A 24,786-nucleotide genomic window follows, 5' to 3' on the forward strand; every position below is an offset into this window, starting at 1 on the left:
ATAGAGAAGTTGAAGTCAAGTGCTTTAAAGTATGTTTTCACAGAGTCTGTACTTGACCCCACTGGACTGTGTTCATAGGAACACCATCATTACTGTTGTTGCTGGGGATGCTCTATTTAACAGCAGGGCCTGCTATACACCGTCTCCTCTTTTAATCATCCAGCTTCAGTATAAACAATAGTTTAGGCTGAACACTAGCGCTGCCCTTGAGATCACTGGCCTGCTGCACTAATGGCTATTTACTTTCAAGGGACAATAAGTAACCAAGAAAGTCTATTTTTATCCTGAAATGACCCTAAAGTCAACCCTGCTGTGAAGGGGGGACACATCCTTAACTTTAATCAAGCCGCCGGCCCTGCAGGCTGAACGCTGGTGCAACAACCTTTGCGTAATACTCTTTAAAACAATTATTGTTCTTTTGTTAGCTCATGTGACCCAAAGTCACTATAAAAAAGGAGATTCCAAGAAGATTTAATGTTAAAATATCTGTCTGTCTGCAACTAGCTGGGGGTCTGTGCAGTGTGGCATGGGGTGTGTAATTTATTGTAGGAGCTAAGTGTTTCCATTTGCAGTAAGAGCCACTGAAAACAGACTTGCTGAAGGTTTCTGGGGGGCCTGCTTGTAAAAGTACTGATGCAGTGTGAGCTGGCTCGTAGCCTGACAACCTGTTTGGGGAGCTGTATGGATGGGGTTTTAATGAATACATAATCCAGTCATTACAAAAAAGAGTCTTCACACTTGCAGATCTTGCAACTCTGGACCTTTGTGTTTTCTTATTAACTCTTATTACTCCTGAATCCTATGGAAAGTTAGAAATAAAGGAACAAATGGGGATATTTTGTGTTCATGTGTACATATACATAGAGACATTTACATTTGTACTTCATACCCAATAGACGCCACATTACCAAATCAGACCCCAAACCATGATACTGTCCAACTTGCTCAGGTCATAATGCACTGAATTATTGTAATGCGCTTAAAATCACCAGCAACAACTCACTGCTGCCCTCTACTGAATCTACAAGCTCACAATAACAACAATTTTCTAAATATTATTTTTTATTAAATATATTTCATCCCCTCATGGCAAGTTTAACAAGTTTATCCTGTGTTTTTGCAATGGTAACATTTGTTTTTCTGTGGAACTGCTATTCACACTTGCTCACCTGACCTAAAGAAATAACACTTAACACAAATACAGTGGGTTTGTTTGATGAAAAGCCAAGCACTTCAGTGAGGTTCGTTGTAACGTGGGAAATCACCTGAAGTTGATTTGAGACCGATACTACTGTACAAACTACAGTCAAGTTTGGTTTGGCTGACTAGCTGTTAAAATCTGTCGCAAATAAATGAGAACAAATTGTGAAACAAAGGCCAGAAAACCAAAGTGCGCTTCAAAGACCAAGGAAAACATAACAATAAGTGCAAGAGCACATGATATCATCATGCAGCTCAGCATCTGGGAAAGTACCATATTAACTGCCATACGGAGCACATTTATGGTTTGTCTAAACCAAAGAAAGTTCAGAATCCAAATAATGTATTTGCAAGGAATGTATATTCACAAAAAAAAGTTCCCATGTTGATCCACAGGTTGATGTCCGTGTCTTTTAAACAGAAGAGAAAATGGTAGCACGCTGATAAACATAGATAAGAAGATTATGTTTTTGTTGAGTTTCATATGATATTTGTGTTGCAAACTACATATTCATCCCCTGGTTGGAGTCAAGCACGTTACTTCTAGCAAGTTTTTTTCCCAGTTTTAACATTAACCAACAGGCCTTATTTCCTGAAACCAGAAACTTCCTCAGCAAAAGGAAACCCAGCAACACCTGCAGTCGTGGAAGGCCGGCCAGGACGTGAGTCAAGAATCAGGCCATTAGACTGAGACATAGTCAAATAGAACACGTGAAATCCCTCTAATATTTGGTTAATATATTCTAGGTCTGCTCAACATCAACGATTACTCATAAACATGTACGTGTAATTCATTGTGAATATGATGCATTGCTAATTACACATCTTAATGAAAGCATAAAACTTTAAATCATTTATTTAGTTTGAACAACTTTTGAGTGTAACGTGCTTCAATTTGATAAATATGTCACGACAAGACATTGAAAAATATACCCATTTGGATGACGATTCAGCCCATTTGTATTGCAATCACATGTCTCCATATTTTGGAGCTCAGTGTAACCCACATGTGCCCTCGACGCCAACTAACTCGGGCTGCTTTTTCCCAGAACAGAGAGTTGATTGATTGGCCATCGATAGAGACTTGCTCGTTGAATGAGAACGCTCGCCACAGAACTATCGAGTAAACAGACTTGGAAGTCAAGGCCAGCAAAATCCCTTGTGTCTCCATACCATCCGTTAGGAAGGCAAAGCCGGATCTCATGTATCTGTGGTCAGACAAGACCGCCACCACTTCCTCGTATTGCAAGGCTGCTTCAAAACCACGCCAGTGTGTGCTCTATTTCCCTAACCTTTTTTAAAGTGTTGGAATTCACATAACCATGTGGTGTGCTTTTGGAGTTTGGGACTTCCAGAATCTCACTGTTTATCACTCAAAAAGACAAAAATAAACAATCCACGCTGAAAACATTTTCAACCGTGCTGGAAGAGATTTTCATAATGTCATAACTAGGCATCCCTATATTGTTTTCATGTGTTGTGCTTTCAGGCTCACATCTTTCATGGTGGGCTTTGTTTAATAGAAGTGATAAGTTCATACTAACTGGGACCAGACTGTTGAGTGAGGCTGTCGGTCTTCTTTCAAACTGCTTTGTGTAAGGCGTCTTCTTGATTCATAATTGAGAGCTCAGCCACTATCCAAAACAAATCTGGTCCACTGTTGACATAAATATATTCCCCCCCTTGTTAAAGGCAGTCCAACAGGGGTGACCGTCTGATGCCAACGGTCTTGGTGCCAACAGGATGTTATAATAGTAGTAAAAAGTTAGCCACTTCCACACAACAGCATGCACAGCGGCTGAAACACTAATTAACATCCGCTTCTAGTTTTGCGAGTGTTTTGATACTCTCTGTTGCAATTTGTCACATGGTAGCCAACTTTGAGGAAGGTTGCCGGTTGACTTTTTATTATGGATTGCATTCAAGAGGTTTATTTCAATTATGTTTGTTGTACCAAAAAAAACTGAACCCAAATCTCCATCCAATACAAACAGTATGCTGTTAAATGATGCCCTTTTTCTGGCTTTAATAGTCATTTTGTGCCATGCTCGAGTGTTCTGTTGAATTCAATCAATTGTTATTCCAAACTTACTTTGAAATATATTTCCATGACACTCAAACTGGTTTAAAAGGGGATACAACTTACATAAACATTTGGAGTTCACATTTTTAATGTTAAAATAGTTTGAGTTCGGATTGTTTCAAAGTTTGAACCTTGAATAAAGCAGAAATGTTTTTTAAACATTCTGGACATAAATACAATCCGGTCTAAGCTCATGGCTTGATGTTTGGTCTGATAAGCATTGTCAGATGTGAGACAAACACAGCCTTTACAAATCATGTCCAATCCCTTGAGTTTACCACAGGTGAAGCTAATCGAGGTTTGGAGACATCTCAGAGATGATCAGGATAATTATAAGGTACCTGAGCCATATTTCAAGTGACATAGCATAGGGTCTCAATACTTGTGTCAAGGAGAATGTCATGTTTTGGTTATTTCGTTTTTTTAAATAACACTAGCAATAAATGATTAACTGCAGTGCATTTCAACTTAAGGCTGCAACATTGGAAAACGTTAAACATGGAAGGGGTGTGAATACTTTGAATGAACAGTTTATAGTGATTATGATTGTATGGTTGATGAACATATTCTTTCCAACACAGCTGGCAGCAGTTATTAAAGTGTGGGTTACACAGCATCATTTGAAATTATATTCTTGTCGAACAAAGAATGTAATGAATTGTTTGATTTTGTTCATAATTATGGAAAGTTCATAGGGTTTTATAGGCGGAAAACCAATTGTGTTTTTTACCCTGTACCGTTCAGTCTTAACGTTTAATAATTATATCAAAGAGCAGTTGAGCAACTCTTCTAACTAAACAAAGTTGAATGCATTGTTAAATGTATCAAAATAAACAAAAAAAACAGTTTTACTTTTGATAGTTGGAGACTTACTTTTATTTCAGATCATGCTATGACAGGCCAACAATTGTGATACTTTTCAGTAGAATTAAATAATTAAATTATTCCAATATCTAAAATGCAAGTGTTGCTTCATGTATTCCATGTGTTTGCTTTAAACAGATGCAGGTGTACCTTTTCCCTTTGTATTTATAGCTGATCGTTTATTTCTATCCAATGTCAGGACAAGTTTAGTATCATCAGCAAAAGAAGCGTATTTACAGCTCCGAAATTATTATTTTAAAAATAATTTAAAGTATAACTCTCAGCTAATTACAAGTTGACAGTAATAATCGAACACAATAAAATCACAATACATGCATCTGTCATTTACAGATTATACAGAATTAAATTGTCAATTGTTCACAAGATATACAGTAGATTGTGAGCTAATTATGGAGTATTTAGTTTACATTATTTAAAAACAAATCATGGAAGTGTTTTCGATTCTGGTTTCAAGATTCCCAGAACAAGTTGCACGCTTACAGTCTTCGGCTATATCTTAGAAAGGTTGGGACCCTTTCTCTCGATGCAATACAACGCAGCAATATTAACACATGCAACATAAAGCAGCACAGAGACAATGTCTGGAGAGGACAAGAAACACAGATACAGCAGGACAATAATGTGAAAGCAAAGGTTATAAAAAGAAAGACTGGCACTCCATCATCAAGGATATTAATGTGACGCAACAGGAAAGCTTTAACCGTCATTCTATTGCTTACACCTTATTTAGTGGGGAATATGTCCGCCCAACTGAAATAAAACAAATGTGTTTCTTCAAAGATAAAAAATAAGGCTTGTTATATTTCACTTTCTGAAGGCATTAGATGCAAGCTATTTACCAATATACAACTCAGGTTCCAAAGCCAATAGGTTAAATAGGCAGAGCCAAATCATCAGCATCGACCTAACATAGTGCTGGATGGGCAACTGGGTGCCGCTTTTACTTTAGGCAATTGTTTTACAAATGGCAACTCCACAAAGTAATGACAAATGAAATGCTTAGTAAGCTGTGTTGAATTATTTCAAATAAAAAAAAAGAAACAAAACAAAAAACTCATAACCTAAAAGGCAAATATCAGGGATTTTGGTAAATGTGTTAAGTGTCAAGTTCCTGTACTTTCCGTAAACTTGAATCTGTGTGATTATGTAATAATATAACAAAAATGTTGTCAAGTATCTTGAGTATGCATGTCCCAACTGCTGTATTCTGCTGGTCCAACTTTCTACCAACCTCATGAAGACGATTAGGAAGCTTGCTGTGCATCCCTAAGGGGGGGCATGGGGACGCTGTCACAGCTACAGCAGTTTTCTCATGCGGCAGGTGTGCTTCTCTACGTTCATGGTGGCTCGGTCAGTGGAGCTGGTCAGGTCGTTCAGAACATCATCCTGCCGCTCCAGCTCTGTCTCTGCCTCCAAGGCAAGGTTCTTCAGCTGCATTAGCATCTACAACACACACACACACACACACACACACACACACACACACACACACACACACACACACACACACACACACACACACACACACACACACACACACACACACACACACACACACACACACACACACACACACACACACACACACACACACACACACACACACACACACACACACACACACACACACACACACACACACACACACACACACACACACACACACACACACACACACACACACACACACACACACACACACACACACACACACACGTTTTCATCCCTTTAGAGGACTTTGTCTTACAATCCTTTCCAGGAGACTTACCCTATCCCTAACATGCTGACTAGTCTAATCATAACCCTTACCCCATAAATTCAACTTAAACTTGAAACAAATCCCTATAGCGTAAGGATTTATGTTATGAGGACTTTTTTTGCATGGGCGAGTCCCCATATTGTGAGTGTCAAATTAACGGTGTCCCCACAACACGAGTAACACAAACACACACACACACAGAACATTGGGGAGGGTGGAACATTCAGAGAAGAGAGGTGTATAGATTCAGATTGCGTTAGTGAGTTAGAGAATGAGTGTGTTTGTGAAACAGAGATGGGGAAGATAAGAGGGAATTTTTCATTTCATTCAGAGTTTATTTCGGATCACTTTCGCTACAAAGACAACGGTCTGCTGTTAAATGTCTGCAGGTGAGAAGTCAACACCAAACCGATACTCATGTTGCAGATATATTATGTTATATTATGCAGAATAAAAAGCTTACAAACATATTCAAATATCTTGGTGCCTAATCTCCTGGGATCATTTATAAACAATACAGTTTGTTTTTCTGCTCTCTGTGATTTTAAGGAATATGCAACTTCCTCTCCATGGCCCAAAAACTGTGTATGTTATAGTTGATGGAATAACTTAAATACAAGGTGATGTGCCAAGCACAACCTTATAAACACTACTCCCAACCCCACCACCATCGTTTCTAAACTAATATTATGTTATACACATGCTCTCACACATCCACCGACATTAAGTCAGTTTTCACTGGCCGGTACACGCGGTCATTGCAACTGAGCACAGTAACAAGTCCAGACAGCTGTTTGAAAAACAGATAGTATGTCAATACACAAAGAGGAGCAAATGTATTCGCTCACCCAGGTCTGTGACTTTACTATTTCAACTGGGGGAACATGACTAAATCACGACTTGCATTTAACATTCACAGGACTTTTTGTGTCATACATAAACACAGAAAATGAATATTTTTAGCTACTGCTTATACAATGGTGAGAGGATTTAAGTCATGTAGAAAGCCCTAAAATTAAACATTTAGGCTAGAACTGAAAAAGCACATGAGCTTTAATGCTAGTCTTGTGGATGAGCGGGGTAATTTAAGGACTTTGAATTGATAGAAAATACAGTACACGAAATCTACGAATGAGTTTGTGCTGATATTAAAGAAGGAATTTCCAACCTCAAACAATAATACTGGTTTAAAATGATCGGACAAAGGGGAATATTTGCTAAAGCACTTAGTGCAGGAAATTAAACTCAGTGACCCTCCGAACAAGTTGCACCACTGTAGATTTTAATCTCGACATGAATTACAATAAGAGTAGGGTGTGTACAGAAGCATAGCATTAACTTCAAATGTGCAGCCTTTGAAGTCTGCAACATTATCAGCTCTAGACAATGCGCCATTTATGAACACAATAAACCAACCTGTATAAATGGCCTATTGCTGACACTGCTATTATACATTTGTTTGAACAATGATTATATAGACAAAGAAAACAGTGAAACAGTTTACATTGTTATTGTGAACACAAATTAATTCAATAACAGGTATAAAGTTGTCGTGGTACTGATTGCCCAGATATTATCCGATCTGAAAGAACCCTGAGAACTAGTTCCTAACCAAATCTTGGAGACCCGTACTTACAAATATCTTCAAAACGATACCTTTCTTCCTTTAAAAGGTTCTATGGTATGGCCTTCAGAGCATTAATATAGCGTAAAAATCTATTTGCTATGTAAGATATAGGGGAGTAACGTTGTCCTAAACACAGAATGAAGTCACACTCTTTCTTCTTTCTCTTGCACAATTATAACCAACATCTGCAATGCTGCAGGTAACCTAGTAGAAATGTGTTTTTTGTTATTCACTTTAGCTAGGTTTCAGAGTTGCTCAAAATCCATCTCAATGAGAACAGTTTAGAGAGCAAAGAAGTCTCAAAAGAACCAAGAGTGTCTGGCAACAAATATCAGCAGAAATGAGATGTGAATTACAACAAGGAAGGATTAAAATGTCCTGGGTGTGTGATTCCCTACATCTCTAAAGCCCTATGGAGAGGGTGTTGTCCCCTCTTAGGAGCCAGTTGTTGCTTTCCTTGAAACTTTTGAGAGGCTTGATTTGAGATATTCAATAATTTAACAAGTTTTAATCAGTATGGGCAATTTGATACAATTTAAGATGGGCAAAAATGACTAATTTGAGGTATATTTACCGAACATGTATATTTTATGCATTTAAAATAACATAAAAATCAGCAAATATACAATTAGAGCCTCAGTGTCATTTTATAAAATTAATCAAACCTCTCAATGCTGCTTGCAGTTTGTATTTAAGCATAATTTAACAAAAGTAGATTACTAAAATGTTTTACAGTGTATATCTATTTAGGATATGGAATAGTATGTCACACACACAAAACAAATATCTGAATCATAGCTCTGAATATGCGTCACTGTTTACATTTTGCCGCCACAGACCATGTCGCTAACATTTCTCAGCGTTGAGAAGTTCTGAATGGAAAGACGTTGTAAAGTCTGACCAAAAACTGAACAGGTTTCTTTCCAACTCTTAAAACTAGGATGGACTTTGGTTTGTGGTCTCACTAAATAACATTTTAATCATACAGGATGAAAACTTAAAATCATTATAGTGAATGGAAGGTTGGAATCAAAATACATTTCACTAAAACCATAGGGTTGTTTATTAAAATACATATAAATACAAACATAAAAAAAGCGACCTTGGTGTATGCATGATATATTAACACTGGTCTCACCTGTTTCAGTTCCTGGGCCTCAGACTGACTGACAGATGGCTGGAGGACGTGCACCTGCAGCTGGGACAGCGCTCCTGCTGGGACCTCTAGTGGGAGCTCCGTGTCTTGGCACCTCTGAAGCAGACCTGACTCCATGGGTGGAGAATGTGAATAAGTGCAGAGTGCATATGTAGTTTATGAGAAAACCAGACAGTAAACTCAAAGTAACTGTGGCAATCAGGACAAAGTGACTCATCAAAACACATTTCTGTCAAGGAAAGACACCAATAACCGTGTCCAAAAGTCATGTGCATGAAATGTTTTTACATTTGGCTAGAAATGGAAACATAGAGCTTTACTGCCACTTAGTGGTCAATTTCATGCTAGATGTGGAAACAGTGGAACATTATTTATATAAAATATGCCTTACCTTCATTCCAGGTTTGCCCCTCTGTGTCAGACGGAGATGAAACTGGAGTTGCTCTGAAAGCCGTGTATTCATTAGTGAACTTCACTTTTTTTCTGTATTGAATCTCTAACACCGACATTGCCTCCGGCATCTTGGCAGACAGGAACCTGTAGCATATATCCGGCTTCCCAATGAACCGCTGTCTTACAGTGATCTCATACGGACTGTGCACTCTAACTTCGTCAATGTCATTTCTTTCAAAGCGGTGAATGAGTTGGCAGTTTGTGTCTAGCACCTCCAGTGAGGACACCAGCACCAACAAGCATCCAGGTTTTAAGTCTGAGTCCCCTCCTTTGGTCACTATAGCTGGGATGCTTGCGATTACCTTATTTTTACCAGAGCCTTTACCAGCTGCTGAACGGGCCACAGCTCTTGCAGCGTCCTCCACCTTAGCTTCCTGCTGAGTTTTCCAGGGGAGTTTACCAAATGGCCACCAGGGGGGAGATTCCAGCTCTGACAAAAGTCTGCAAACGAGTAAAAAGGGAAATGATAATTCATGGGATTATGACTTGCTTTAGTATTACATTAGGCTTGTTTTGCATTGCAACTACTTAGTGATAGCAGTCCACACTACACAAATTAAACATGAACAAGACTTCCAAATAGAAAAGTGCATAATATCATTGAGTTAAGAATTTGTTGAGATAATTACTTATCAGCCACGCCCAGATCTGAGCCAATCTTCTCCAGTCCCTGCATCGCATTGTCAAACTGCTCTCCTTGGTGGCTGAGGACTTTGCCGGAGTCCTCCAATCTTCTCTGGGCCCCCGCCACCAGGCTGATCAGCTCACTGCCTTTAGAGGGTTTGCATTCGGCCCCCCGTGCCTCTGAGCCAGGGGACAGGAGGCGTTCCCTCCAAAAATGCTCTAACACGTTATAAACCACCACCCTGTTAGGCTTAAGGGAACCAAACCAGTGTTTCACATTGCCCTCTTCAAGCACTGTGAGAGTGCTGAAGATGAAACTGGATGACTCCATCTTGATATCCATGATCCTGGAAAGGCGAAAGCTGGTAAGACTCTCCTTACTCTGGTTAGAGACAAAGCGCACCAAGGTCCTGGTGAGGGACAGGGTGCCAGTTTCCCACCGCTTCTCAGTGTTGATGTAATAGGAGCCAGGCCAGCTGTGGATAGGAGCATCCCGGCTCATTTTGGAAGGAGTTACACTGATTCACCTAGAACGACAAATATGCATATGCACTACACTTACGCAGAGATATGGAAAAAGTAATAATATCTTATACCTAAGTAAATGATGAAGAACCAGAGTGTAGGAATACTCTGTTACAAGTAAAAGTCCAGCAATCAAAATGGTACTCAGTATAAAGGTATTGGCTTCAAAATATACTTACAGTAACAAAAGTACTCATTATGCAGATCGGCCATTTACAGAATAATAATATATATCATATGTTTTGATTATACATATTGAGGCATCAAAGTGTGCAGGTAGTTTTAAATACTTTGTATTCTGCAGGGTAGCTTGTACATTTGTGAAAAAGTCTTATTTAAGTGTTGATTATATTTCACATCATTAACCCGAATCTACCAAGTACCTAAAGACATCACATAAATATAGTGGAGTAAAAGTACACGATTTACCTTTGAATTGTAGTGGAGTAGAAGCAAAAAGTAGCAGACAATTGAAATACAATTACCTCGCAATTGTACTTAAGAACATTACTTAACCACTAAGTTACTTTACACCACTGCTAATGCACACATCTTTGCTGTAAATTACATTATGAAGACATTGTTTTTAGTTATGTCTTCAATTGTCCTGATAGTAAAAACATACACGTACCTCAGGGTGTAATAATAAGGAATCCAAGAAGCAGATGAGCTGAGGCGTTTACCCTGACATCTTCATAAGAAACGGCCTTTACGATTGCGTCATTAAAACGTTATAAACCCTCTTAGCATTTATCACTTCCTCTTGGACCATTATATCAGTCTAACAAGACATTAATCGACAACATTAGCTTGTTGTCCTGGGCAGTGTTACCCTACACTCCTCTCTTTAAAGCTGTTTATTACGGAAGTGACGTCACTCAGAGGCACGGCTATATTTACTGTCCGACTTGAATATTCTGCTGTCAAAAGGCTATCGCGACAAGGTTTTGTAAAACATAATTATTTTTAACTAAGACGGCGGTTTCTGAATAAGCTAAAATAGCATACCGTTTAATCTTTAAAATAAATAGAAACAAATATATTCTATATGCTGTGTGTATTTCGGGAACCTTACGTTGCTATTTTCGGGATGGGGTCATATTCAGCGACATGTTTTCAAATAATTTTAGCATTATGTTTTTTTCTAGCATGATATAGCCCAAGATTGACAGTAGAATTGAAAAGGCTTACGTTATGTAACAGTGAATGTAAAATAAATCGACCGGTTAGCTTTTCCTTACCGTCGTTTGCTGTCCAAACGCTGACCGCTTAGCTAACAGGCTAGCACAGTTCTTGTTTACAATTATGGACAGGGACGCGTACCGTAACTGCTGCAGCCTGGTAAAAATACCAAGACCGTCTTACGAACAGTTCTGGTCTTCACATTTTGTAGACTACATCGACAAGGATCTGAGCTATTCTAAGTTTTTTAAGAAGTACTTGCTTCCCAATCACCCATGCATGTTTTCACGAAGGTTTACAGAGGACTGGAAGTGTAGAAAACAATGGGTGTCTGAGGAAGGGAAGCCGAATTTCCAGAAACTGCTGCAAGAGTTTGGTATATAGCCCTATTACTTATGATATTAACAAACTACTATGTATCATGATGCAGCTTCTGCATTGGATGCTGTCATGCAGTGTTATTTAATAATGTGTTTGTTGCTTGTTTCAGATGAGACTCCTGTTCCTGTTGCAAACTGCAATGCAAAGGAGTACAATGCAAACCCTAAACAAGTAATGCCTTTCAAAGAATTTATACACTACTGGAAGGAATACATCAAGAATGGCCACTCCTCACCAAAAGGATGTCTCTATCTGAAAGACTGGCACATGGCAAGGTATGAATTGATACAGATAACACATATTTGTAAAGCACATTTTTCTAAATACTTTACTGTATGAAACTATTATTGTGGTTCTACAGGGACTATCCAGAGCATAATGTTTACAGCACACCAGTCTTCTTCTCTTCTGACTGGCTGAATGAATACTGGGATACACTTGAAGTGGATGACTACCGATTTGTCTACATGGGACCTAAAGGCTCTTGGTAAGAAAAATGTAAAATAATGTTGGTAAAACCAAGATTATGTTACCTTGGTCTCAATATATTTAAAGGTCCCATGACATGGCCATTTCTACTGCTCATAATTCCATTGTTGAGGTATACTAGAACAGATTTATATTGTGCAATTTTCCAAACTCACATTAGTTTCTCATACAGCATCTCTGTATAGTATGTGTATTCACTCTCTGTCCTAAACGGCTTGTTGGTCAGCTCGCCCACTCTGTTCTGATGAGTCTACCACTATGGTCTACCACCGTTACAGCGGAACATCAATGATTATGTGTTACAATGGCGTTAGCAACCAGAAAATGACAGCAGTAAGAACAGTAAGAGAGTGTGTGAGGAGCTCCACGGATTGGTCCATTTGGACCAATGGGTCCATTTGGGTATGGGCACGTCACTGTACCCAGGAAGAAAACAATGGAAAAAGAGAAATCTCCAATGAGGCGTTCTGGGGCGGCATAGACAGGTATTTTCTGTGTTAGAGTTTTACTCGCTACAGGGTGTACTTTGAGGGTTTGTGACTCTGCAGACCGTTTACATGCATAAAGACCTTCATAACACGCAAGGGGACGGGTAATAACCGAAAAAGCATGACATGGGACCTTTAATGTTGTTATAGTTTTGAGGCAACACATGTGGGACGTCTATCAATCATATTCACTTTCTTGTCCCCAGGACTCCGTTCCACGCGGATGTGTTTCGCTCCTACAGCTGGTCTGCAAACATCTGTGGCAGGAAGAAATGGCTCCTGTATCCTCCCGGTCAGGAGGAGTTTTTAAGGGACACTCACGGCAACCTCCCTTACGATGTAACATCAGCTGAGCTTCGAGACAGAACCCTTTTTCCCCGCTCTGAGGAAGCTTGTCAACCTCTTGAAATTATACAAGAGGCAGGTGAAATCATTTTTGTTCCCAGTGGGTGGCACCATCAAGTTTATAATCTGGTAAGAAGTATAAAATCACCAAATGCAAAAATGACTCAATAATAGATACAGCTATTTACCAAACTTCTACTTCCACAAATTCTCTCTTAAATGACTGTATTACAGGAGGACACCATCTCTATAAATCATAACTGGTTGAATGGCTGTAACGTAGACATCATGTGGCAGTTCCTTCAGAGTGAGCTATCGTCCGTTCAAAAAGAGATCGATGAGTGGAGAAACACGATGGACTCGTGGCATCAGCACTGCCAGGTACTTCAGACTTTTTAGCTCACATGCTTTCTTGAAACATGCTGCTGCCATGAATGTTAGCAATCTTATATTTAAAGTCATTATTGTTTCTTACTTTTTAGGTCATTATGAAGGCCTGCTCTGGCATTAATTATGCAGAATTTGCCTCGTTCCTCAAAATCCTTGCTGAACACCGGATGTCTGTCCTGAATGCCTCTTCTTCTGAGAATTCCCCCGATTACCCTCGGCATCTCTCGGAGACCCTCACCACACTTGGACCTTACCATGCTGCCTTTGACCTCCAAAGAGTGGCTCACATAATTGAATGCCTTCTCTGCAATGAAGATTTTAAGCGGCTCGATCATTCAACTTTGACTTTGCAGCCAGAAACCATGTTACAGCAAATTCGGGACACCATACAATCCACAAGGGGGCAGCATCTCCTTTATCAGGAATAACATGTGCAGTGTTGTCTCAACAATGTTATCGCCTGGAAATGGCTTGAATGTAAAGTGCCAATATGTTCAGTGAAAATAAGTTAATAAAAGTCTTTCTTCATCTTTAGCTTGAGAGGAGTTTTACAAGTTGAATGTTTTCTTTTGCACTGACAGATACAAAAGATAAAATAAAAAATACACAAAGGTAATTGAGTTTGTATTGATTTCATATTTATTCAACAACCACCAATACCAAACGACTGTTCGTACGTCCTGTTGTATAGTGCTGCAATAGATTTGATAAATAGAATAATTCTGTCGTGATTAATACTTTACATTTGTGTCACTGTAAAACTAGATTTTATATAACAAACAAAACAAAATCACTCAAAAATATGGATTGGTGCCACACAGCTGTTAAGCAATGACAGTGTAACATACTGTACTTCAGGGTTGAGTCTAGGAGAAGTCTGTCAGATTCAATGTGCGTCACATTTTAGGGAACTATAAAACGTCCTTCTCTTCAGTTGTTCTTCACGTCTTTAGGCCACCAGGCTGGCACAGAGGCCTCAACTGCCACTGTGGTGTCATCAGAAGATTTGAGTGTCAACGCTTCTTTGGCATGAGCCATGCGGATTAAGCTCAGACCCAACTCATCAACCCCCGCTCGGTGCTTCCCAGCTGGCTTGCCCGACTGTGTTTGCAGCGCTGCTGCGTCCTCGAGGTCTGGGAGAGGAGCTGACAAGCGTACTGGCATCAGGCGTTTACGGATCACCCCTGTGTGATGAGTTCTGGCTGTGAGCTCCTGGCCAATGTAACAGCCCTTGCTAAAACTGATACCCTGCATGTAGGCGAGATTTGATTCTAGTGGCAGTGCCACCCCAGGGGGAAGGTCCTTCACTCCCTCAGGAAGTCCTAGACAACAATGACAACAGAGGAAGTAAACAAAGTGTCAAGAGAACATGTGCATACACACTCTTAATCCTCGTTTAACTTTTAAATACGATCTGCAAGAATTCTACCCGACCTTACCTATTGCATAGCGATGTCTTTGATAGTCCACCGTGTCACCTTTCTCACATGATGCAATGATATCCAAGGGGTTATCTTGACTGTCCAACACCAATCTCCAGCCCATTTCCTGAGTGCGAGGATCAGCCTCCCATACAAGAGCTTTGTCTGGGAAGGAGAGCTCAGGTTTACCGGCCTCTTGACCTGCTTTCTTTTGCTTTGAGAGCACTGCCCATACAGACAGCTCTGGACAGGGGTTTATGTTGACCTTTCTGCGGAGCTTGTACATCTTCAGATGTCTCAAGATGGAGTCCTTAATTGTGCTGTCACACTCCAAGAAAACGCCCGGCCCTGCATCAGCTTCTTTCAGACTGAAAAGGAAATACAGCAAATTAAGTGGCACACACAATACAAATAAATCATAAAAACTACTATCGGTTAATACAAAACATACTATTGTGATACATTGATAGTTAATCTGACTGGACAAATAGAGATAAGGATTTTTATTTTTCCTGGAGATGCTTTTGAATAGCACAAAAAGATGCGTAGCATAGCTCGATTAGAGGTCCAGCTTGCTAGGCAAAGTTACTAAGAACTCAAGTATCACTGGTTATTAAATCCACTGCCAACTAAAATATGTACAGGTCCTTAAAAAGTAACCTCTGTGTATTGCCATCTTTCCATCAAAAGGAGACTTCACTGAGTAATATAGGTTTGCTATGTCTTTTTGTAAAATCACAGAAGCTTACAAAGATATTTCTTTGTAACAATGGAATATCTCAAAAGGTGATTAGCTCCTAATCATCACAGTTTTATCAGCTTTCCTGCAAACAATGGAAGAGAGACAATCCATAAAATAGCTGCTATAAGAAACCAAATTCACATTTTTAAAGTGTAATGGAATTGCAACGTATAAGAACGTATCACCATCAGAGTGCTAAATATATTTTAAACTTAGTCCAAATCAGCTGTATCAATATTGTTAGCTAATTTTTAAAGACCCAAATATTCTACATTTTGCTGTCTGCCTGGAGCTAGAAGTTATGAGGTTATGTGTGTGCAGTACATTTTGGTGGATATTTATTACCATTGTTTTCTTACAGCTATTTATATTTCATTTCAGGGCTTCTTCTGTTTTCAACAAATATTGTTTTTAAAGTTAAGCTGCTTAAGATGCTGAATCTGATGTGACCCCAGTGACTCCAAATTAACGCAGCTATGTAGTTAAACACTGGTAGCACACGTCTTTTAGAGGATTGCAGTCCTTTTTCTATAAATATATATATATATGTTATTGATCATTAAGCAACCTTTTTTATTGAAAAGTAAAAAAATGTTTGTAGCACAAAGGTATTCAAAATAGCATTAGTGTTGTGTCTTTCAAATGTCTGTCACATATCAAACCTAAAACTAGGTACAACACACAGATGCACCTCTTCTACTATTTTGACTGATGTAAATTGTAGACTGTTAATCTCATTAAAAATGACTCGGACTCATTTATGGGAAGCTCAAACACTGTGTTATATCACTTTTTGATCCAGGTTGTATAAACAACACTGGGTTTAAAAACCCTGAGGTTTGTTGGGCGAGTATCTACGCCTGCAACTGCACTCCCAAGATAAGTAGCCGCTCCCTCCTGTGTCCACTGAACACATGCATGTAGTTTAAATAGTATTATAAAAGTACTGCACCTGTACAACATGATGTCAAAAAGTGTTCTCCCTTGTACATTTAGAACATGTGAGTACATGGCTGTGAGTCCAGGCTCCTCCAGCAGATTCATGTCATTGGTTATAATTCCCTGAAGAAACGGATTCGTGTCTTGTCCCTGGATTTTGAGTAAGGTCCTTTGAGGAAGGTGATAGCATACAAACTGTCCTGCAACATTTCTCTCCACAGTGTCCTGGCTGTACCCTCTGAGACGGACACCCCCTGGAGCCGAAACACCGGAGAAAAACGTGAGGCACAAATGCCGACCGGTGTATTTTCTGGCGGACGTGAACGCTCCCCTGGCGAAACACAGAACCCCCATGTTGTATAATGTCACAGGAGTGTGTGCACTGTTTAATGTATAGGACACACTGCCTTTGTTGACTGTGGTCGACGGCTACATAACACAGGACATCGCAGTTGACTCCAGCAGCCGGGGCTCCATTTTGAAATCCCACAATGCATTGCTCGATAATAACACAACACTGGGTTTTGCCCAGGTTTTGCCCCCCCAGTTACACTATTTTTATGTCTGGAGCATACATATTGTATAAATAAAACTGAATATTTAACAATTATTATAATAACATGAACTTGATTTATTTTGCAGATAAAATAAGTACAGTGACAATTATATTTAGGCAGATGCCCTTTGAACTATATTGAAGTTGAACAATGCTATTGGCACCCGGTGATAATGAATAATGCTGACAAGACAATCATTTCTTTTTTTCTAAATGTTGAAATAAGCAAACAAAACTAAAGGAATATGCAAAGGAGAGAACATTGAGCGAATAAAATGAACAATAATATCGATGTAGCTACATTTGTTAGAAATAAATAATTGTGTTTTCAATCAACAGCATTTTTAACTCTCTTTTCTGACAAGTGTCTGACCAATGGCTATCCAAATCTCAAAGTATTTCATATAATATTTTACACGTTTGTCAAGGTTCAACAAAGATACAGTAAACTTCTTTTCAGACTACAAAACTGATTTTTCCATCCAACATATTTCTAAATTGCAAACACATGTCTCCATTCTCTTCTCTCTGACTCTGATCCAGTTTAACATACTGCAATATGATAGTCTTTCTTAAACCAAATGTGTTACTGTTTCACCAGTTTTCCCTTCCTGATTAACTTTCTTTGCTAAAGGATATTGAATTTTTCCTGATAGGACTCCCATAACATCAATGTTAACCAGTAACAATCAGGAGAACGTTTTAGCTTTTGATAACTTTTGTAACCTGTATTTTATTATCATTATTATATTCATATACATTAACCAGGATGATAAGAGCACTGTCTATATCAAGGTTACATATGACACATGTACAATGTCTGCCATATCAGTTATATTGTCATTATTAGTTTCAGTTTCAGCTTATTATAATTACACAATGTGCAGTACAAGCATGCAGTTTAACCTTGCTCCCACCAAATTGTTATATACATTCACTGCTCATTAAAACTCCTTAACAGATGTTATCAGATGATAATTAAAGAATTGAGCACACATACTTCTGTAGTTACTGAACAAAAACTATGATAAACCAATGTTAAATGTGGGTTAGTCTATGTAATTTATTTCAGAAACACTTTCTGTTATATTCCATGGAATGCTCTTAAAATCCCGATAGCAATGAATATATTAAATGCTTTGACAATAAATACATACAAATATGTCATCTGTGGAAGCCGTGGCGCTGTAAAGGCACGACCAATCATTTTAGCCGGCTCGGCTAAAATAACTGGACGGCCTACCAGCCTGTCAGCCTTCCATCTGCACAAACTTATCTCGTGCCCTCATTGGTCATGTGCGCGTTCGTGTGTGTTGGAGGAGGGGCTCTGTAAGGAAGTGGCAGATTTTTTCCGGTTGTGTATTTTCAAATTCTAACGCACTCAAGCTGGTTTCTCCAAAATTACCTACCCCACCTTAAGTATTGTAAACATACACTAAATACAGAATAATTAGTTGATATGGAAATTGAAGTAATATTGATTGGTGATGGGGTTTGAAGTTATTACATTACATTGCATTTAGCTGACGCTTTTATCCAAAGCGACTTACAATAAGTACATTCGACCAGGAAGATACAACCTTGAAGAAAACAGAATGATATACAGTGGGGCAAAAAAGTATTTAGTCAGCCACCAATTGTGCAAGTTCTCCCACTTAAAAAGATGAGAGGCCTGTCATTTTCATCCTAGGTTGGCCTATACCTCAACTATGAGAGACTAAATGAGAAAAAAAAAATCCAGAAAATCACATTGTCGGATTTTTAAAGAAATTATTTGCAAATATGGTGGAAAATAAGTATTTGGTCAATAACAAAAGTCCATCTCAATGCTTTGTTATATACCCTTTGTTGGCAATGACAGAGGTCAAACGTTTTCTGTAAGTCTTCACAAGGTTTTCACACACTGTTGCTGGTATTTTGGCCCATTCCTCCATGCAGATCTCCTCTAGTCTAGAGCAGTGATGTTTTGGGGCTGTCGCTGGGCAACACGGACTTTCAACTCCCTCCAAAGATTTTCTATTATATATGGGGTTGAGATCTGGAGACTGGCTAGGCCACTCCAGGACCTTGAAATGCTTCTTACGAAGCCACTCCTTTGTTGCCCGGGCGGTGTATTTGGGATCATTGTCATGCTGAAAGACCCAGCCAGGTTTCATCTTCAATGCCCTTGCTGATGGAAGGAGGTTGTCAATCAAAATCTCACGATACATGGCCACATTCATTCTTTCCTTTACACGGATCAGTCATCCTAGTCCCTTTGCAGAAAAACAGCCCCAAAGCATGATGTTTCCACCCCCATGTTTCACAGTAGGTATGGTGTTCTTTGGATGCAACTCAGCATTCTTTCTCCTCCAAACACGTCTAGTTGAGTTTTTACCAAAAAGTTCTATTTTGGTTTCATCTGACCATATGACAATCTCCCAATCCTCTTCTGGATCATCTAAACGCTCTCTAGCAAACTTCGGACGGGCCTGGACATGTACTGGCTTAAGCAGGGGGACACGTCTGGCACTGCAGGATTTGAGTCCCTGGCGGCGTAGTGTGTTACTGATGGTAGTCTTTGTTACTTTGGTCCCAGCTCTCTTCAGGTCATTGACTAGGTCCCCCCGTGTGGTTCTGGGATTTTTGCTCACCGTTCTTGTGATCATTTTGACCCCACGGGGTGAGATCTTGCATTGAGCCCCAGATCGAGAGAGATTATCAGTGGTCTTGTATGTCTTCCATTTTCTAATAATTGCTCCCACAGTTGATTTCTTCACACCAAGCTGCTTACCTATTGCAGATTCAGTCTTCCCAGCCTGGTGCAGGTCTACAATTTAGTTTCTGGTGTCCTTTGACAGCTCTTTGGTCTTGGCCATAGTGGAGTTTGGAGTGTGACTGTTTGAGGTTGTGGACAGGTGTTTTTTATACTGATAACGAGTTCAAACAGATGCCATTAATATAGTTAACGAGTGGAAGACAGAGGAGGCTCTTAAAGAAGAAGTTACAGGTCTGTGAGAGCCAGAAATCTTGTTTGTTTGTAGGAGACCAAATACTTATTTTACAGAGGAATTTACCAATTAATTCATAAAAATACTACAATGTGATTTCCTGGATTCTTTCCCCCCATTCTGTCTCTCATAGTTGAAGCGTACCTGATGAAAATTACAGGCCTCTCATCTTTTTAAGTGGGAGAACTTGGACAATTGGTGGCCGACTAAATACTTTTTTGCCCCACTGTAAATACATCAGGTTTCATAGAGCCAAACATTTCAAGTGCTACTCAACTGGCTTTAAATAAGCCAGCCCTTTATTATTATATAAGTGCTTTGTTAGTAATTCTATCGCTCGAAGTGGAGTCGAAAGAGATGAGTTTTCAGTCTGCGCCGGAAGATGTGCAAGCTATCTGCTGTCCTGATTTCAATGGGGAGTTCATTCCACCATTTTGGAGCCAGGATAGCAAACCCACATGTTTTTGCTGATGGGAACTTGGGTCCCCCTTGTAGTGCGGGTGCAGCGAGCTGTTGGGCCGATGCAGAGCGGAGTGCACGTGCTGGGGTGTACGGTTTAGCCATGTCCTGGATGTAGGGCCAGATCCATTCGCAGCATGGTACGCAAGTACCATTGTCTTGAAGTGGATTCTAGCAGTTACTGGAAGCCAGTGAAGTGAGCGGAGGAGCGGCGTGGTGTGGGAGAATTTTGGAAGGTTGAAGACCAGACGAGCCGCTGCATTCCGGATGAGCTGCAGAGGTCGGATGGCACATGCAGGTAGACCAGCCAGGAGGGAGTTGCAGTAGTCTAGGCGTGAGAGGACGAGAGCCTGGACCAGAACCTGCACTGATTTCTAGGTCAGGAGGGGACGTATCCTCCTAATGTTGTAAAGCGTGTATCTGCAGCAGCGGGTTGTAGCAGCAATGTTTGCAGTGAAGGACAGGTTGTTATCTAGGATCACACCCAGATTCCTTGCAGTCTGAGTCGGGGAAACAATAGAGGTGCCGATGTTGATTGTTAGGTCATGAGTGGGACAATCTTTTCCCGGAAGGAAAAGCAGTTCAATCTTGTCAAGGTTGAGCTTGAGGTGATGAGCAGACATCCACAGAGAGATGTCAGTTTGACAAGCAGAGATGCGTGCGACGACCTGGGTCTCTGAGCGGGGAAAGGACAGAATTAGTTGGGTGTCGTCAGCGTAGCAGTGGTAGGAAAAACCATGCGGGCTAATGACAGATCCAAGTGAGTTTGTGTACAACGAGAAGAGGAGGGGACCAAGAACAGAGCCCTGAGGGACCCCTGTAGTTAATTGACAAGGGTCGGACTCTGACTCTCTCCAAGTTACCCTGTAGGTGCGGTCTTTGAGGTATGAGGTGAGGAGGGAAAGTGCAGTGCCTGAAACTCCAAGTTCTTGGAGAGTGCGAAGGAGGATCTGATGGTTCACCGTGTCAAATGCAGCAGACAGGTCCAGAAGGATGATGACAGAGGAGAGGGAGGCTGCTTTAGCAGTGTGCAGTTCCTCAGAGAAAGCAAGGAGAGCACTTTCTGTTGAGTGACCTTCCTTGAAACCAGACTGGTGTGGATCCAGAAGGTTGCTCTGATGGAGATAATAGGAGAGTTGTTTAAAGACAGCGCGTTAAAGTGTTTTAGACAGGAACGGGAGGAGAGAGACAGGCCTGTAGTTTATAACATCAGACGGGTTGAGAGTGGGTTTCTTTAGGAGAGGGTTTACTCTTGCCTCCTTGAGACTGTTTGGAAAGTGACCAGAAGTTAGAGAAGTGTTGATGAAATGGGTGAGAAACGGTAAAATATCAGGAGCGATAGTCTGAAGGAGGTTTGAGGGGATAGGGTCCAGAGGACAGGTGGTAGGACGGGCAGAGGTAACGAGGGTAAGAACCTCACTTGGAGAGAGAGGGGAAAAGGAGGTTAGTGTGTGGGTGAAAAGAGGGTCTGGTGACCCAGCGGTGAGTAAGGGTGAGTCATAAAAAGAAGAGCGAATATCATCAACCTTTTTTTCAAAGTAGTTAACAAAGTCGCTTGACAGAAGGGAGGAGGGGGAAGGGGCTTTGGGGGGGTCCAAGAGGGTGGAGAAGATAGAAAATAGTTTTTGGGGATTGGAATAGGAAGATTGGATCTTATCTTGAAAGAAAGTGCTTTTTGCCTGAGAGATCGAAGCGGAGAAAGAGGAGAGGAGAGCCTGATAGGTTAGGAGGTCGTCATGGTGTTTGGATTTCCACCGTTTCCGCTCTGCTGCCCTAAGGATGGTTCTATTAGCACGCAGTGCGTCATTTAGTCAGGGAGCAGGAGGGGACTGACGAGCCTGCCGAGATGTGAGAGGACAGAGAGAGTCCAGAGAGGATGAGAGAGTAGAGAGGAGAGTTTCTGCAGCAGAGTTTGGAGGCAGGAGTTGGAACGAATCAGAGGAAGGGAGGGCTGAGAGCACCGATGAGGCAAAGGTAGAGGGGGAGAGGGAACGAAGGTTACGGCGGACAGGTGCCGGATGAGAAGAGATTAGTTTGTTATGTTTGGAAAGGGGTAGAGAGAATGAAATGAAGAAGTGATAGGATGTGTGGAGCGGGTTTACAGAGAGGTTAGAAGTAGTGCAGTTCCTTGAGAATATGAGATGAAGGTCATTGCCAGCGTTATGAGTTGGTGGGGATGGAGACAGTGAGAAAGCAAAGGTGGTTAACAGAGATGTTAGTTTGTCTATCTTCCCTGTCTAGAGGTTGAAGTCTCCGAGAAGTACAGCGGGAGGGCCAGTTTCAGGGATGTGTGAGAGGAGATTATCTAATTCCTCCAAGAAGTCTCCCAAGGCGCCTGGTGGACGGTAGCGAACAATAATGGTTAATTGTATAGGATGGGTTACTGTGACGGCATGGAATTCAAAGGTGGAAGGAGTGAAGTTAGGTAGCTTGAAGAGGGAAAAGCTCCAGTTGGGAGAGAGCAGGAGACCAGTGCCACCTCCTCTGCCAGAGGGTCTGGGTGTATGGGAGAAGGAATATGCTGTGGAGAGAGCTGCTGGGGTGGATGTGTTGGATGGAGTGATCCAGGTCTCCGTGAGAGCAAGGAAATCCAGAGACTGCAGGGAAGTGTAGCCAGAGATAAAGTCAGCCTTAGGAACAGCTGACTGGCAGTTCCACAGGCCCCCTGAAACGAGATGTTGGATCTCAGTGGAGCATGTGGGATAGACGAGAGCAGGCCGGTTATATCGATTAGGAGATACACGGGTCCAGTGATAATTGCGAGAGGACACATGAACAGGAATGGAGAAAATACACATGATTATAGCATGAGGGGCTAGAAAACCAAAGAGAATTGAATAAAACAAAAGAAAACACCAGCGATACTTAGCTCAATCAAAGTAGGATTTGCCTCCTCTTTGCGTCCCTCGGGACTCCCACGGGACTCCAATGTCTTCGTCTGTCTGGCGCTGAAGCTAACGCTCCAGGAAAGAGTCACCTAAGATGGACACCTGATTGCTGAGTTCTCACAGCTGTGGGGGCACGCCCCTCTAATTAGTTAACTCTCTTCAGCTGATGGGCGACAGCAGAGTGTTCCTGCCTATTGTAATGCAGGGTTGAGGCGCGTGACCCAGTGAGACCTGTTTAACAGGTTGAGTTGAGCAGATCTGAGATTTAAAATCTCTCAGAAATCGCCGTTTAAGCTACAATAACTACAGAACAATTATACAGAGTATAATAAAATAAATATAAAATGAATATAATGAAAAAAAAAAAACAGAGAAGTCTATTTAAACAAGAATATAACTTACAGTGATTGCTGAGTCAGTAGGTAGTGTCCTCACCGGGTCAAGATGCACACTGAGTTATTCTGATTTTAAATGCGCTATTTGAATGATTTTTAGCTGAGGGTTTACTAACTCACGCTGTTTGGACTTCGCACAATCAGCAGGGTGTTCCTGCCTATTGTAATGCAGGGTTGAGGCGCGTGACCCACTGAGACCTGTGTAACAGGTTGAGTTGAGCAGATCTGAGATTTAAAATCTAACTCATTTAAAAATGAGTTATATGCAATGAACCTCTCTAATGTAGGTTAGGTTTCTTTGTCATGTTTCTGAGTACCACATCTGGTTCTACTTATCCAAAAAATGTATGGGTCCAAGAATGTTTTTCTTTTTTCTACAGCCGATTTTTTCACATTTACAGTACAACCTAAGCCTTGATTTGATTTTTTGATTCTGGAAAATAGGTGCTTTTCCATTTTTATAGAATTTTCCCACATTACTACATTGTGTAGGTTTTAAACATTTTATCGCCCTCCTGCACCAATGCTTTACTTTATTTTACCGGTAAGTATAGTAAGTATAGTTTACTGCTACACATATTTCCAAACTCTTCTTCGAATAGATACTTAAGACAACTTTTCTTTGGTCAGCAACAGATAACTTAAACATGTCTTATCTGGAGCATGACATAATCACATAAAATATAATACATAAATAAGTCATTTACAATTTGACAAAGATTTTTGTTTAGATTTTGATTGGATCTGTTTCTGAGCTATAACAAACTTACAAACACTCAATTGCTGTGAAGAAGCAAAAAGGCACATCA

General features: G+C 40.5%; 3 protein-coding genes across 5 annotated transcripts; 1 reads left to right on the plus strand and 2 right to left on the minus strand.

The window, feature by feature from the left end:
- Positions 1 to 4,113: 4,113 nt before the first annotated feature.
- Positions 4,114 to 11,688, minus strand: snap47 (synaptosome associated protein 47). Of its 3 annotated transcripts, none has more exons than XM_079648100.1 (5): positions 11,554 to 11,688; positions 9,793 to 10,314; positions 9,102 to 9,604; positions 8,693 to 8,817; positions 4,114 to 5,611 (listed from the first exon to the last, which is right to left on the minus strand). In XM_079648100.1, the coding sequence occupies exons 2-5, from the start codon at positions 10,287 to 10,289 to the stop codon at positions 5,465 to 5,467; spliced, it is 1,272 nt and encodes a 423-aa protein (XP_079504226.1). In that variant the 5' UTR covers positions 10,290 to 10,314; positions 11,554 to 11,688; the 3' UTR covers positions 4,114 to 5,464. The 3 variants fall into 3 exon arrangements, with proteins under 3 accessions (XP_079504226.1, XP_079504225.1, XP_079504227.1); XM_079648099.1 differs by lacking the exon at positions 11,554 to 11,688 and adding an exon at positions 10,944 to 11,175 and having other exon boundaries at positions 4,115 to 5,611; XM_079648101.1 differs by lacking the exon at positions 11,554 to 11,688 and adding an exon at positions 10,944 to 11,179 and having other exon boundaries at positions 5,476 to 5,611; positions 8,693 to 8,821.
- Positions 11,618 to 14,203, plus strand: jmjd4 (jumonji domain containing 4; the record flags this gene model as incomplete). The annotated part of the gene is made up of 6 exons (XM_079648098.1): positions 11,618 to 11,870; positions 11,985 to 12,150; positions 12,237 to 12,362; positions 13,059 to 13,326; positions 13,432 to 13,578; positions 13,680 to 14,203. The coding sequence occupies 6 exons, from the start codon at positions 11,618 to 11,620 to the stop codon at positions 14,013 to 14,015; spliced, it is 1,296 nt and encodes a 431-aa protein (XP_079504224.1). The 3' UTR covers positions 14,016 to 14,203.
- iba57 (iron-sulfur cluster assembly factor IBA57) lies at positions 14,204 to 17,187 on the minus strand. The gene is made up of 3 exons (XM_079648102.1): positions 16,703 to 17,187; positions 15,027 to 15,376; positions 14,204 to 14,909 (listed from the first exon to the last, which is right to left on the minus strand). The coding sequence occupies exons 1-3, from the start codon at positions 17,041 to 17,043 to the stop codon at positions 14,518 to 14,520; spliced, it is 1,083 nt and encodes a 360-aa protein (XP_079504228.1). The 5' UTR covers positions 17,044 to 17,187; the 3' UTR covers positions 14,204 to 14,517.
- Positions 17,188 to 24,786: the final 7,599 nt, after the last annotated feature.

This window comes from Notothenia rossii (assembly GCF_949606895.1).
Source record: "Notothenia rossii genome assembly, chromosome: 9".
NCBI lineage: Eukaryota > Metazoa > Chordata > Actinopteri > Perciformes > Nototheniidae > Notothenia > Notothenia rossii.